Genomic DNA, 14945 nt, shown 5'->3' on the forward strand with positions numbered 1-14945 from the left:
TAACAGTGGTAAAGAGCATAGAGTTCTAAGGCCTGCAAAAACAAGATCAGCAAAAATGCAGGAGGAAGGCAAAACATTTAGGGGAAGACCACCCTAAGGCTAACTGGTATACCGGGCCAACTTGAAAGGACCTGTGTGTGCGCTGGTTTTGTTGGTCACATCACAGCTCTTGGGACCAAAAAAACATGGCCCACACTGGCCTTTTCAAGCTGGCCCGTCTGGCACAGCCTGATTGCCCGACAGGCCAGTCCAACACTGTCATGCCACACTTCGTTTTTTCAAGCACAAGATCTCAAGCAAATGTCAGTACTTGTAGACATACTATCACTGCTCAGCCTGACCAGTCAACCTTACAATAATAATTGTCTCACTTAACTTTTCTGCTTTATCAAAGGAAAGCATGCCTCTATACGTCTCCTGCTGAGCAATTGAGGACCTGAGACTCAGGTGCATTGAATGTTTCCAACATCATGTGGTGTGTCACTTAAGGTAGATAAGAAGAATTTTCAATTGACAAGAGCCCAGCAGCTTCACAAACAATAAGGTTTTGCACAACACATGAAAATACAAAATAAGCCTTGATAAAAACCCAAAAGCATGGTGGCCCACATCAGAACCATTGGCTTTGCCAATGCTTGTTTCATTAAGCACCACCTTGCTCAACAGTGTCACTTACCTCTGCCTGCGTCTTCTTCACATAGTCCCACTCGTCAAGGGCAGCAGTGTATCTTTGTTCCAGATCAGTGCGAATTTCTGATGCAATGTCGATGTCCTGCGATACCGAACTTAATGTTAGTATTTTGTGTTTCATAACGTTCTTTTCATTGTCTGTACAATAATTCACCAGAGAATTCAGGTCCCTTACATCTAATTATTGGGGGTTCCTCTCTCAATATGAGTGAAAATACATTTGCAGAATGTAACTTATACTACTTAGGTTACTACTTAAATCGTCATTTAGGTCAGGGGTAATTTGGATTCGGCTGGTAATCAGCAGGAAGTCTACAATGTTTTTCCCCAGGCATTTCACCACCAAAAAGTTGCAAAGTATGTGGGCGGCAAAGGACCAAAAATTGTGAATTCCTTAAAAATCGCATGCCTGAAGAATGATTACTTGATGGTTCTCAATTTCTCAGGGCACAAGCCAGAATATTGTGGTACTCCTGCACCTCAGAATTACTGACTACCAAGAAATGAGCAGTTCCACATCAGCATCCCCCCTCATTAGAATGATAGCTCCAGATAAAAAAGGGAATTTAGGGTGTGGAACCGTGTTAGCCCAGTGACACTCTGATATGCCCTCATCATTATACACAAAACACAACACCCCTCCTCAGCCTGAACCTCCTCTCCGTGTAGTGTGCCAAGTATTTTCAATAAGATATTTTAAATTACAAAGAAGGGTATATAACACACTGGAAATCCCTGTCACTTAATGTTGCCCATCTTGTTTGCCAGTTTGTCAGAATCAGACTGGCCTACAGGGTAATCTGGCAGTGTCAGAAGAGCCAGTGTGACAGGTCAGTGTGTGGACCGGTTTTGTGGTGTGATGGACCGGTTTTGTGGCTGTATGTGGGCTGGTGTTGTACACATCTGTAAATAAAGACCAGGCGGCAGTAGCAAGCAGCACTGTGCAGGCTGTGGGTGCTGTTATTTCTATGCATGCAGTGTGGCTGGACCAATCACACTTTGTGGATAAAAGAGCAGGGATTTGCCAAAGTTTTGATCTTTTTGATTGGGAAGGAAAGGAGTACATTTCACTGCCTCATTTCTCGAATATTACCGCACACATAACTCACAACAAGGTACACACATATAGTTTCCCACCCTCCGGAGACCACCCAGATCAGGACTTAAAAAGTCAAATTACTCGATTTACAAATGAGGGCCACTTTTTGCTACCCAGTTCATAAAAGGTGGGTCACTTTTATTTTGTTTGCTGGGTCTATTTTCTGCTCTAGGCCGACAAAGCAGTTAAATTATACTAAGCAGAACTGCTGAGCTGGTCGTTTCTGAGCAGCTTTCCAGAATCTAAAAATGCACACGAAACTAACCTTTTCCAAAAGACATTGTGGCAGTCCCACCGAGCACAACGACCTGCCTAGAAATATGATTTCCTTAATTCGTTAAGAAAAATGTCTGTTAGTGCAGTTCACAGTTAGTGTTGTACATTCCAGAGCCACTTCCAAAGGCGTAGCTATCACTTGTGCAACAGGTATAGACACCGGGGCCCATGGATTTGAGGGAACCACTACACCCAATTATATTTGTTTTCTTATTTCCTAACCAGAGATTGAAGCCATTTAATGGCTTGGATTACAGCCCATGGCACACTGCGAGCCTCTTGTTTAAACAACAAAATGAGTGTGAAGACAAGGTAGGGGATGTAGCTGGGTGTGCATACTTGTGTGTTTTTTGTGTGTGTGTGATAAAGGGGAATGCATTTTTGTTTGTATGTGTGTGTGCATGCCCGCTTGTGGTTGAATTTGTGTTGTGAGTGCTCCTACTGTCCCGATGGCAGGTACCACGTTCATCAGTCACCTCAATGTGTGCTCTGCTGGACTCTTCTTTGACAAGCATCCACCCACCAATGGGCACACCACCTACATTCGTATAAGGACTGGATGAAGAGCACTACTGACTACACTGCAAAGCACCAAACGAGAACCTTCTCAGCAAATTCTAGCAACCAATTGCCAACCCAACAATCAATTGTGTCATAAAGAACATAAGTAATTGAGAGGTGGATTAGATCAACAACCCATTGCATGATGGCGGTGTTATGTTGGCTGAAATCCAACACCCTACAATACAACCAAGACAAGACAGATGTCTTACTATTTGGATCAGACACCATCCAAGGTTTGTTGGGGCATGGCTGTCCCACTGTCCTTCTCCTACCCCCACTGAAAAGGCAAGAGCTCTATAGGTCTGATTTGACAATCACCTATCCCTCCAATCCCAGATTTCAGCTATAGTCAAAAGTACATGCCGGATCCTTAGGATGCTGAGGAAATTTATCAAACTGTTACCCTGGGAAGCTCAAAAACCATGGTCCTTGGCACTGATCTTATCTAGACTGGACTACGCAAATGTGCTAAACGTAGGACTCTCATCCTACCTGGCACATAGATTACAAAAAGTCCAAAATATGGTAATTCGATTATTAATTAAACACACCTTGATTACTCACTACAGTAAACAGTTACACTGGCTACCGGTAAAGAAGAGGATCATCTTCAAAGCATTAACAGTGGCACACTTGGCCTTCTACAAAAAGGGCCCTGCCTATCTGCTCGGCAGACTGACCAACTACTGCCCGCAAAGATCACAGCGCTCGCAGACAGTTCATCTCCTGTCCACCCCATGCACAAAAAAGAAAAGATGGGGTGGCTCAGCCTGTTCACTGCTGGCGGCTAAACTCTGGAATTAACTTCCTTTTCCCCTCAGATGTCTACCAGACATAAAGCTGTTCTGTAAGCAACTGAAACCCCACCCGTTTAAAGAATAGAGGCCTTCTTGTATAAGTTTGGATCCCCCAGATTTTTTAAGCGGTTAGTCTGAAGGTTCTAAGGGCAGCTCTGGAGTTGTGGCACAGGGCAAGGCTCAGTTGGGGGATAGGTTATTATTCAGATTTGGCTCCTGTCTGGGACTCGCCCGGAACTCCGGAATGTTTGAGAGATACCTTGGCACTACCAATTAAGAGGGCGGGAATTACCACCTGGATGGAATTGATAGATGTTGAAGGAATACATCCATGGGAATATCTGAGGGCAAAGATAGGGATTGGACTATCCAGATTCATATATTTCCAGCTAGTATCTTGGTTTAGCGCGGAACGGAAGGAGATAAAGGGAAATAGGGAGATTGAGAGGTTGTGTTAATCCTACCTCCCATTTAAAAAGGAAATATCAATGTGGTACAATCACCTATTAAAAGCTGAAGATCTTGTGATTCCTCTCTCAGAGGCGGTATGGAATCAATCCTCCATGGGATTTCAGGTAGAAGCCCTTTTTGAGCCATCCTTAAAGATACTATACAAGTTTTTAAAACCGGCCTGTTTGAAAAAGTATCACTTCTTCATCATTAACAGACTTTATTATACTCCTATAACATAGCAAAATTCGCCCCAGCACCTCCACCTAAATGCCCAAGATGTCATACTCTGCTAGTTAATGACATCCATATTTTTTATGGATGTACAGAGTTGGAACATTTTTGGAAAGAGGTGGGGGATACTCTTTTGGAAGTTTTTAAAGCTAGGGTGGAGGTTAACCTTCCCTTAGTTTTATTTGTAGACGATGGTCTCTTTTGTCAGAATGCTTCACGGCAGGACAGAAGTCTGTTATTATATATGATCCTATTGGCGCAGAGAGATCTGCAGAAGATGGAAAGACCGCCTCCCTCCAAAAAGAGAGGACTGGCTTAAAGCATTGTTTGTTATGGCCTGACTAGAATATGAATGTGTAGAGGATAAGCCGACTAACATCTGGCATCCTTTAATGAGTTGGGGACGAAGCCTAAGACTGATCTAGTTGGTCCAATGATTACACCACGTCTCCGTACAAAAAGGGGATGGGTCAGGTGACCCAAGCGAGTGCGGTAAGCCGAGTGGTCCACAGTTAGCAAATATGGCTGTATAAGTTCCGCAGCAGCTTGATAAGGTGAGATGAGGACAAAACAAAAAAAAGACAATCACCTATCCCTCCAATCCCAAATTACAGCCATAGTCAAAAGAACATGCCGGATCCTTAGGATGTTGAGGAAATTTATCAAACTGTTAACCTGGGAAGCTCAAAAACCATGGTCCTTGGCACTGATCTTTTCCATACTGGACTACGCAAATGTGCTAAATGTAGGACTCCCATCCTACCTGGCACATATATTACAAAAAGTTCAAAATATTGTCATTCGATTATTATTTAATCTCCCAAAACACACCTTTATTACTCACAAATAGTAAACAGTTACACTGGCTACCGGTAAAGGAGAGGATCTTCTTCAAAGCATTAATAGTGGCCCACTTGGCCTTCTACAAAAAGGGCCCTGCCTATCTGCTAGGTAGACTGACCAACCACTGCCCGCAAAGATCACAGTGCTCGCAGGCAGTTCACCTCCTCTCCACCCCAAGCACAAAAAAGAAAGGGTAGGGTGGCTCTGCCTATTCATTGCTGGCGGCTAAACTCTGGAATTAACTTCCTTTTCCCCTCAGATGTCTACCAGACATAAAGCTGTTCTGTTACCAACTGAAAACCCACCAGCTTAAAAAATAGACGGTCACTGACCTTAATATTTGGCACATGCCTAACACCGGGACACTCGTGTAGTAGCTGTGTGATCTATAAATCCCCTTATTCATTCATTCATTCAACTTTAGTCTTGTCCAGGGCATATGTACATAAAGCCATGGGGCACCCCACGCACACATGTGAATTGGCACCCCTCCTAGTATTACAACAGAAGAAGTAGAGGAGCTCTGCGGCTAAAACAAGTCTCTGATATAAAGGTACATTAGACTTGAATGGTAAAAGAAACAAACTTACCCTTTTCATTGTTGTAATGTCAGTCTCCAGTTGAAACTTCACACCCAACTCAAAGTCATACCTGGAGAAAAAACACACTTGAACATGTTTTGCATGGGAGAGGTTGAGAGACAACCTCAGAAACAGCACAAGAAGGAACGCTGGGCACTGGCCAGATACTGACATTGGATCATAGTCACTACAGACTGCATATTTAGATAAACTGGCGAAACAGGGTTAAGCCAACACAACAGGTTTCATGCAAAGCTTGGGAGTCACATTATCCAAAATGTCGTAGTGCTGAGAATGAATGGCTCAGCTACAGAAAACTGCCTGCATTTATCCATTAAATTAACCTTATCTGTGTCTGGAAACAAATCCAAGCATCGCGTTGAGCAATCTTCTGAATAAATTAATGAATGTCCGAACATCGACAGCAGTTATACCAGGAGAGGCCAAATGGACAAAAGGAATCCATAATCCTCACAGGCCAGAGCTGAGGGCCTTCCCGTGGTCGGAAATATCATAAAATGTATCTTCCAGATCCCAGCAAGTTAAGACACTGATGAACCACATGTAGCCTACAGTGGTCCTCATTCTCGACTTTGGCCCCCCGGAGGGTATAAAGAGGTTTTTATGTGGGGATACCATATAATCCGCGGTTCTCAATGTGGAAACGCTACTTGGTTGGTCACCAGATGTGTGGCCTTACCACAGTAGCCAGAAATAAATCCCAAAGTCACAAACACAGTGGGGTTTTATTTAGGACTGCAGACCGTGGATCTGGAAACAAAAGGAGCAGCTTTTCTGTTGCTTGCTAATCAGAATGTTTCTCTAGCTGGCTGACGAATGAGATTATTTGCCAAAAGAAGATGGATGCAAACACCTACCTGTCTCAGAAGCTCAAAACCCCCTAGAAAACTCTCATTTTAGCAGAAACACAACCGCAATGGTAGAATGGACAAACGGAACCACATATGGTTTCTCTGCACTCCCGAGATGGGGAAATTGCTGTTTGTCGTGCCTGTTGTGAGTTTTAATCTTGGTTCATGGCTTTAACCCCAGTGCTCAGGATTAGCTAGACAATATCCATTCACCAGCACAATAAGTGGTACCAGCGGGCAGTGAGTTAATTTTCTTTATTTAGAGCCTGAGTACCAAAATGCATCTCATTGAATGCTTTGCAGTATCCGATTATTAATAACAAAAAACATACACCAACAGACTGACAAAATCTACCTCACTGGATACTCTCTGGCTTCATAATCGAAACCGTGTTTGAAGTACAGTACTCAGTTGCAGGTAAGCAAGATATTACAAATCACTGAGGTTTGCCCTTCCTCATACAGCAGCACAAGGGTAGCAGCCATGTTCTTTAAGATTTATTTTTTCATCTAATTAATTATTTAGTACAGCATTTACAGAGTGTGAATCTGACCGCATGGGTATTAATCCCTCACACACATGGGGACATATTTGCAAGCCCCTATTGCCTCCAGAAAGTTACTTTTAAGTGACGTTCTGGTGGTGATATGGGCTTCGCCTTATTTACAAGGCAGCGTTAAGCCACTTAACCAGGCTTAATGCTGTTTTGTAAATAAGGCACTCTTTCACTTAGTGTGAAGGGAGAGGGCAACGGGTGTTGCGGTGGGCGTTTCACTGCAACACCCATTTATTTGATGCTGACCCATATTTACTAGGGTGGCGTAAATATTGGGCAACGCCAAAATTAAGACCAAAAAAACCTGGTCTTACCCTGGTGAGATGAGGAGAAATGCTTTATTTCTCCTCGTTTTTGCTGTTATGTGTGCTGCATTTTGCAGCACACATAGAAACAGCAAATCACCATTGATTGTTTATGTGCAGGAAGGTGTCCCTTCCTGCACATAAACAATCATTTTTTTTTAATTATGCATTGCAAGATTCTGCAGCACACATAGAAGTTACAAAACACCATTGATGATTGCTTATCTGCAGGAAAGGACACCTTCCAGCACATACACAATCTTTACCTGCAATGCAGGCACCCTTGCACAATGCTGCACGAGAGCCTGTGTTGGCATTGGCAGCTGTAATTAGCGCCATTGCAGGGAGAAACCCAGGGATGCACCGTAATTCTTGAAAATATGGTGCAGCCCTGCAGTTCTGTAGTGGCGGAGCGTGGCGCTTATAAGCCAATCAGGCTAACGTCGCGCTCCGTCACTTCATTGTGAATATTCCCCTTGGAGTCACAACGGAAAAACAGAGCTAGAGTTCTTTGCCTGAGAGCTGCATTTTATATTAGACCTCTTCAAAAAGCCATCTGGTTGGAATCAGACAGCTTTCCTCGAGAAAGCAATTCCAAAACCTTGGAGTTAAGTGACAGAGGTTATGTTCGAGATATCTGGGAATATGCAGACATTAGGAGGTTGTGATCTTTATAATGTCCCTAATGCAAGATGTCACACTATTGACTCAAGTCACTGGTGCAATGGCAGTCCTTCCTGTTAAAAATATTGTGTCATGTTATCTATCTTCTCCCTTACATTGCAACCTGCTGATATTCCTGCCTTCCATGTTCTCCCCCTAGCAAAAGGATGAAGGTGGTGCGTGGGGGCGACTGATGGCTCTAAAAGTGCTGTGCTGTGTTTGCAGGAGTTCATGCACACACCACTTGCCTGCTATGAATGGGGGGCATGATCTACATTGCATCCACCATCTTCTCAATTTTAGGGACTTTGGGGTGGATGTACTAAGCTTTTTTATGGTCACAAATGCTCTGATTCGGTGTTTGCGACCCCTGAAATGCTTTTACAGATATACTAGTCCCATTTTATGAGTCTGGAAAGGTTTTCTGATTCAACAGCGAAGAACAGCAACACGGAGCAGTGGTTCGCCTGCTGCTTATGCTTGCTCAAAGGAGCTCTCCTGCCCCTCACATAGGGGGGCTTGCAGGGGCGGCCTTAGGCATGTGCAAGCTGTGCACCCGCACAGGGCCACCAAACCCCAGGGGCCACCACGCCAATATATATCCTTAATATAATAATCCTCTGAGGATGGAGACATATTTGCGTGGCGGCCCCTGGCAGGGATTTGGCGGCCTCTGGCTCTTTTTCCCTTCCAAATACCCTGACCCCCCCCCCCCCCCCCCCCCCCCCACTCTTCACTGGCCTCCGTGCTCCGCCCCACCCGGACCCCTCTTCCGGGGCCCCCTACCTACGCTCCCTGCCCAGAGCCGCCCCTGGGGCTTGCAAGGCCATCAGGACAGATGCATGGGTAAACTGCACTCACACACCCGGCTGCTGTCCTGACCCTCACAGAGCGCCTACAAGGCCATCAGGACAGATGATGCACTCCTGAACTCACCCACCCAGCTGCTGTCCTGAGTAATCACTCGGGGACCAGAGTGCAGGCAGCCCCTGTACAGATACTGAACGCGTAGCCCGTGATGCCTGTCAATGTCATCTCAAGGTCATCACCACCCTCTCAATGGACAGGGTCAGCGACTTCCCCTGCGGGTTTCAGCGCCTCGCCGGGGGTGCTGCACTGTCACAAGATGGTCCCTATGACCCTCTATACCCTCTGAAGAAAAAACCCTCGGGTGCTTAACTGAGCTCCACCTCTCGGGAGGTCCACCTTTAGCTCGTGCCCGCCTGGCCTTTTTGCCCGTGTTCCTGTCCCATGGCACAAGCCTGTGGTAAACGCCGATCTCTAATTTGCATGGGGCCGTCCAGTGATTCATTTGAGCTAGAAGTTGCAGGTGGAGCGCACCAACACTCATTCTTGGGGATCGACCAGACTTTGACCTCCAAAAAGAGAGAGCACGGCAGGAAAGGGGGAAAGAGGGAGGAAGAGAGAGAGACGGAAAAACTCTGACAAAGGGAGAAAAAAAGTAGTGTGGAAAAGGAGCTGGAAGAATATGAGAAAAGGATAAGGAGAGGATGTTGGTGGACGAAAGAGGCATGAGGTGAAATCAAGACTACACAGAGCTGAGGTATTATGCAATCCTGACATTCGACAGAGGCGCAACTGGGCTCCTGAGAAATATTTTGGCCCCAGCCCTCGTTCTTTTCCAGATTGAGCACTGGGGACACCCCCACGCATTACGTTATATATTTTAAGCTATTTATTACTTATTTTAATTATTTAAAGTTATTTTTTTACTTAATTATTATATGCATTTAACTTACAACGTAATTAACATAACTTTAACTATACACACACTCTCTCTCTCTCTCTCTCTCTCTCTCTCTCTCTCTCTCCATCCCCATCCCCCATCTGTACATGGTTGTATGTTAATCAGACAGAACACAAAGTTGAGTCTGACAAACGTAATTTGACTAAAGGACAGCTTGACTAATGGTAGGGTCAAATTAAGTAGAACTTTTAGCAAAGTGAAAGCCGAAGCAGTACTCAGAAAAAAAAAGAAGCAGGATGGGGAGTCTCCGACTTAAAGAAAATTTAGGGGAAAAGCATGACCAAAAAGGGTCTTCCTGTGATATTGTTGTATGACTGTAAACGATTGCACTTAATTTTGTTAGGTTTGCATTTTAAAGTGCGACTATTCTTTTTTTATAAAAAGAGAAATGAAAAAGGAAAATACTGTTCTGCAGTTGTCAGATTGGATTAGACGAATCCACTCTCACAATACACATCAACATTATTACAAGTTAGCATTCACCGGGCCAAATTTAGGAAGGTACAAAATGTCAAGCTGATACTCAGGGTAATTAATGGTAACAATAATAAACCATTTGACTTCTATTTTTCTTGTTCATGATGTCACCAAACACTTTGAAGACAATACAAGACGTAGTAGATAGTTAACCATTGTATATGTGAATGCATGGTGGATACCTTTAAAGTGAGCAGCAAGTAGATTTACAATATTTTTTTGAATGGACAGGCAGTGTGAGATTATTCTTTAAAATTGAATATTTAAAGTTTCATACTTAGCCTTGAGCTCTTCCGCGGCTCCCCTGGTGTTGTCCAGCTCAATTTCAAGCCTGATGTTCTCTAGGGTGATGTTCTCCACGTTGGTCCTCAGGTCGCTGAGCTGGGCCTCATAGTTGACCGGGGCGGAGGGGTCACCTCCAGCAGAGACTGAGGCGCCTCCCGTCAAGCTGTCCAGCTGGGCCTGTAAGGTTATGTTCTCCATTTGCAGTTGCTTGACCTTCTCCACATAGCTCTGGAAGCGGTCATTCAGCCCTGACAGGGTCTGCTTTTGAGCTGCACTTGATGGCAAACTGGCCACACGCGGTGCAAAGCTTCCACCAAAACCTAGAGCAGAGCCCTGGCTTAGGCCGGTGGACATCAGGGCGCGACCCATTGCAAATGCAGGACCCGGCCCAGCTCCAAATCCAGCCCCTCCACCAAATCCAGCACCTCCACCAAATCCAGCCCCTCCACCAAATCCAGCACCTCCACCAAAGCCAGCACCTCCACCAAAGCCAGCACCTCCACCTAATCCAGCCCCTAGCCCAAGCGAATATCCGCCACCAAGACCAGCCCCTCCACCAAACCCATAACCACTTCCATACCCACTGCCAAAGCCACCACCAGATCCTCCAAGTCCGCCTGCAACCCCCAGAGAATATGAGCCACCCCCCAAGGACAAGCTTGACATACCAGAGGCAAGTCCACCGGCACCACCACCCCCACCGCCGCCCAGGGCACCCGCAGCCCACGATCCACCCCCACCAGAGCTAGACCTCACTGAGGAACTAAAGGAAACTCCTTGTCTGGAGACAGAGCTGGAGAGAGACATGGCGGCGGGTGCAACGGAAAGGAGCAAATATTCAACGATCTTTGCCAAGCAAGAGTAGGAGGGCTCTAGGCAGTCAGGACTGAGGGCACAATAACATAGCTCCTCGACAATTTATACTTTTCTCTCTTTTGTGGCACGCCTTCCTATCCCAGGGCAGCCATTCACGGCGACGAACAAGCTTCCTTCTGTCAATCACTCCTCGCAAGCGTCTGCCCTCAGGCATGCCACGCTCCACCAGAAATTAAATTATTCAGAAATGATATCTGTCGAAAATTTATTGCCGGTGGTTGGTGAAATAAAGTAATTTCTCCCAGGCCAGCGATTTCTGAAAACTGTGTTTGTTGTAACATGAACTCATCTTTGCCCTAGAGCTGAAAAGTTTGCTGATTCCGTGATATGCAGCATTTTAGTGAAGCACAAAAAGCACGCGATTAAAAACCTAACTTTCTACGTTCTTTATTTTTGTGAAATGATTTCAACCCAAGGGTCAGTGATTATCTGAGGAAGGGGCCTTCATACCCACAAATTATGAGGTGTATTTGGAAGATTAGATTACTGTTTTCTAGGGGGCTTCTGTCGGAGGTTTCCTTAACTCTGTGCTTGCAGGTGATAGCCAACGCCAGGCTCGACGACTGAAAGTCGATTTTGTGGCCCTCCCAAATATCAGCCGTGTGTCATACTAATAACAGGCCTCAGAAGAAAGTGTCGGGGCTTTTCTGTGAGTTTTTAACCAGGTCATGGTTTTTCCTCATTGACCTGCGGGGTCAGAGTTCACACATCGGATTATTTCGGATTTTCTCACTGCCTGAATAAACCATGTGGAGGGCCCCTAGGCAGTCGAAGTTTCGTTTCTTTGAGTTGATTCATTTTGGAAACCATTCAATAAAGCTTGATTGTAATTTTCTTTCAACATCAAATCAATTTTATCTTGATGCTTTTTCGAGGGGCCCCTAAAAGGAGTGGGGCCCATAGGCCGGTGCCTACTTTGCCTATTTGATCCCCTGGAACTGGATTTTTCCCTTCCCACTAGTCTTTCTGGTGGAGGAATGCAGGTCAGTCCTGATGCACCTCATTTTGGAAGTTGGGGTGTTCTCCTGCAGCGGATTGAAAAGCAGGACTGGAGGGTGGCAAGGGGGCAGCACAACAGTTCAGAGGTGGGCATGACGTGCCGTTCAGCCATATCCAACATGGCGGCAGTCATAATTCTTCAATTCGTCTTCATGGAGCAGTTGCCACAGACTACCTAAAAGGACATGCTAGAGGGATTACTTCCGGAGAAGGCAAGACGTGTCAGTATATAGCATCCTGAAGAGCAGTTTACAGTCCCTGGCAGCATTGCTAGGCTCAGTTCATCAACCAGCCTTAAACTTCAACCTTTTTTTTTTTTTGTTTGTTTTTTTGTTGTAAGACATTTATTATGTGAAAAGAGACAGAAGATTACACTGCGTCTCGCCAACAACCCGGAGGCAGGCCGCTATGAAGTTTACACATCATCAAATTTAGTAAAGCAGTCAGTTGTGGCAAAACTTTGCGGAACTCCGAGCTCCCAGCAGGATTTACAATACAGTAATGAATTGTATGTGAGCGATGTAACCCTAGCACGGTAAGTGGTCTTACTTTTATCAGTGCAGTAGACAGATGACCATAACATAAGGTGCCGAAGCTGTTCCGGGGCAATCAGCAGTCCCCAGCTCCTGAAACAGCAAGTGAGACACATACGTCTAGCAGCACTGTTTACGCCCAACCGTCCCAAACAAGCAAAAAAGAAAAAAGAAAACGTAAACAACGTAACATTGGTGCAATCACACAAAGTCAACCACGCAGCGTCCCACACTCTGACGGGGCCGCGTGTTTCTGCGCCGGGCGACTATCGGCGGATAGCGATCTGTGGCAGTGGTGGAGGTGTGGCAGGCATCGAGCATATCTAGTGGAGGTGGAGGGGGGGAGCAGGGGGAGAAGAGAAACGGCGGAGCAGGGTGAGTGGCTGGGTCAAGTGGTCCTAGGGGGGGCAGATATAGCATGATGCGCCGCTAGTGCAGAGTCATAGAGAGACAGCAGGGTAAGCGTGCTCCACAGCCAGGGCAAGCCAGCGTCGGACTAGATCAACAGAGTCAAAACAATTCAAGTCCGCATATCAACCATTCAGCCCATATCATCCGAGACACCCACATCAGGCGATCCTCCAGAGACGATCGATCCCGCACGCTCCCTTGTCCATTGTAAAAATGGCTCCCAAATGTCATTCGGTCTAGAGGCAGTGGGCATAGTCTCCCAGTAGTGAGTCAGTTGTGCGTGTCCATAAGTGACATCCCTGATCCACCCAGTGAACAATGGTAGTGCTTTCCTGCCCCAGTGTAGTGAAATCTGTCGTTTAGCATAAAGGAGGAGGAGTGCATGTAATTTCCTGTCGCAAGGTTCAGTGTCTTTCACATAGCCCAACAGGCCTAGGAGTGGCGACGGCGTGTCGTTCCTGTTTAAGATTTGGTTGATAGCTGTGAAGATGTCTGTCCAGTAGCCATTTAGTTTGGGGCAGTTCCATGCCACATGTATGAAGGATGCATCCTCCCTCCTGCACTTCCAGCAGGACGCATCCGTGCGGATGCCCATGCGGTGAAGTAGCATCGGTGTCCGGTAGTACCGGTGTAAAAATTTAAAGTGAATGAGCCGCAGCCGGTAGTTCGGAGATAGTGCCGTTAATTGTTTATAGCAGTACTCCCACATCTCGTCGGTGAGAGGGACTTCCAGGTCGGCAGCCCAAGCCACCTTGGCTGTGGCCACTGTGATTGGGGCCTGCTCTTGCATGCAGTTGTAGAGTCTCGACACCAATTTTTTGGGAGAGGGTTTCGAAAGCAAGTTCTGGAGGGCATCTAGAGCTCGCGGCCCGACCGGGAATTGGGGCCCCAACTGTTTGCAAGATTCCCTAAGGGAGTGATATAGCAGCGTGCCAGCAAAAGATTCAGGCTGGTCACCATCTCTTGCGCGCAACTCCACAAAGGTGCCTTCAGGGTATAAATCGGCGAAGGTGTGTAGCCTTTTCCCGCGGAGCATGAGAACGTCGCCTCTGGCAGTTAGACAGGGTAACATCGGGTTTCCCCGCAGTGGGGCGGCAGGCGCATACAAGAAGGAGAGTCCAGCTCTCCTCTGTAGTTCTCGCCAGGTCCAGCGTACCATCTCCACGGTGTCGACCTCCTCTGAAGGGCGTGAGACTTTCCCGTACAGGGCCACGCGCAGAGGCAACGGGGCTACCGCAGCCAACTCCACCGCCACATGCGGTTGGTAGGGGGTCGGGAAGGCCCAGAAATGCAGAAACTGCGCTTGTGCACACAGAGAGTATAGTCTCAAGTCGGGCGCTCCAAGGCCCCCTTGCCGAAGTGGGAGTGTGAGCAGGTCCCAGGAGACCCTCGCCTGTCCTCCAGCCCAGACCAGTTTCAACAGCAACGAGCGCACGCGCGCATGGAAGTGCGACGTCATGGGCAGCGGGATATTCATGAACAGATACAGGAATTTGGTAAGAATCACCATTTTCGCCAACGCTATTCTCGCAACCAGGGACAAAGGCAGTTTATTCCTAACTTCGATCTTCCCTTCCATCCAATCCACTGCTCTCCCAAAGTTCAGGGACCATAGCTCCTGTACATCCCGACTGATCCATATCCCCAGGTACTTAACGGCCTCAG

At 46.5% G+C, this 14945-nt stretch overlaps 1 protein-coding gene across 1 annotated transcript in view; it reads right to left on the minus strand.

Moving 5' to 3' along the window:
• Positions 1–11342, minus strand: part of LOC147661043 (thread biopolymer filament subunit gamma-like) — a 56380-nt gene extending 45038 nt beyond the window's left edge. Inside the window, exons 1-3 of the mRNA XM_086951371.1 lie at positions 10454–11342; positions 5544–5604; positions 677–772 (exon numbers count right to left, since the gene is read on the minus strand). Of these exons, the coding sequence (XP_086807497.1) occupies positions 677–772; positions 5544–5604; positions 10454–11268 (972 nt within the window). The 5' untranslated portion in view covers positions 11269–11342. The remainder of the gene's footprint in view (positions 1–676; positions 773–5543; positions 5605–10453) is intronic.
• Between the last annotated feature and the right edge of the window lie 3603 nt (positions 11343–14945).

The sequence above is a fragment of the Lissotriton vulgaris genome, unplaced genomic scaffold, assembly GCF_964263255.1.
Source record: "Lissotriton vulgaris unplaced genomic scaffold, aLisVul1.2 SCAFFOLD_803, whole genome shotgun sequence".
NCBI classification, from domain to species: domain Eukaryota; kingdom Metazoa; phylum Chordata; class Amphibia; order Caudata; family Salamandridae; genus Lissotriton; species Lissotriton vulgaris.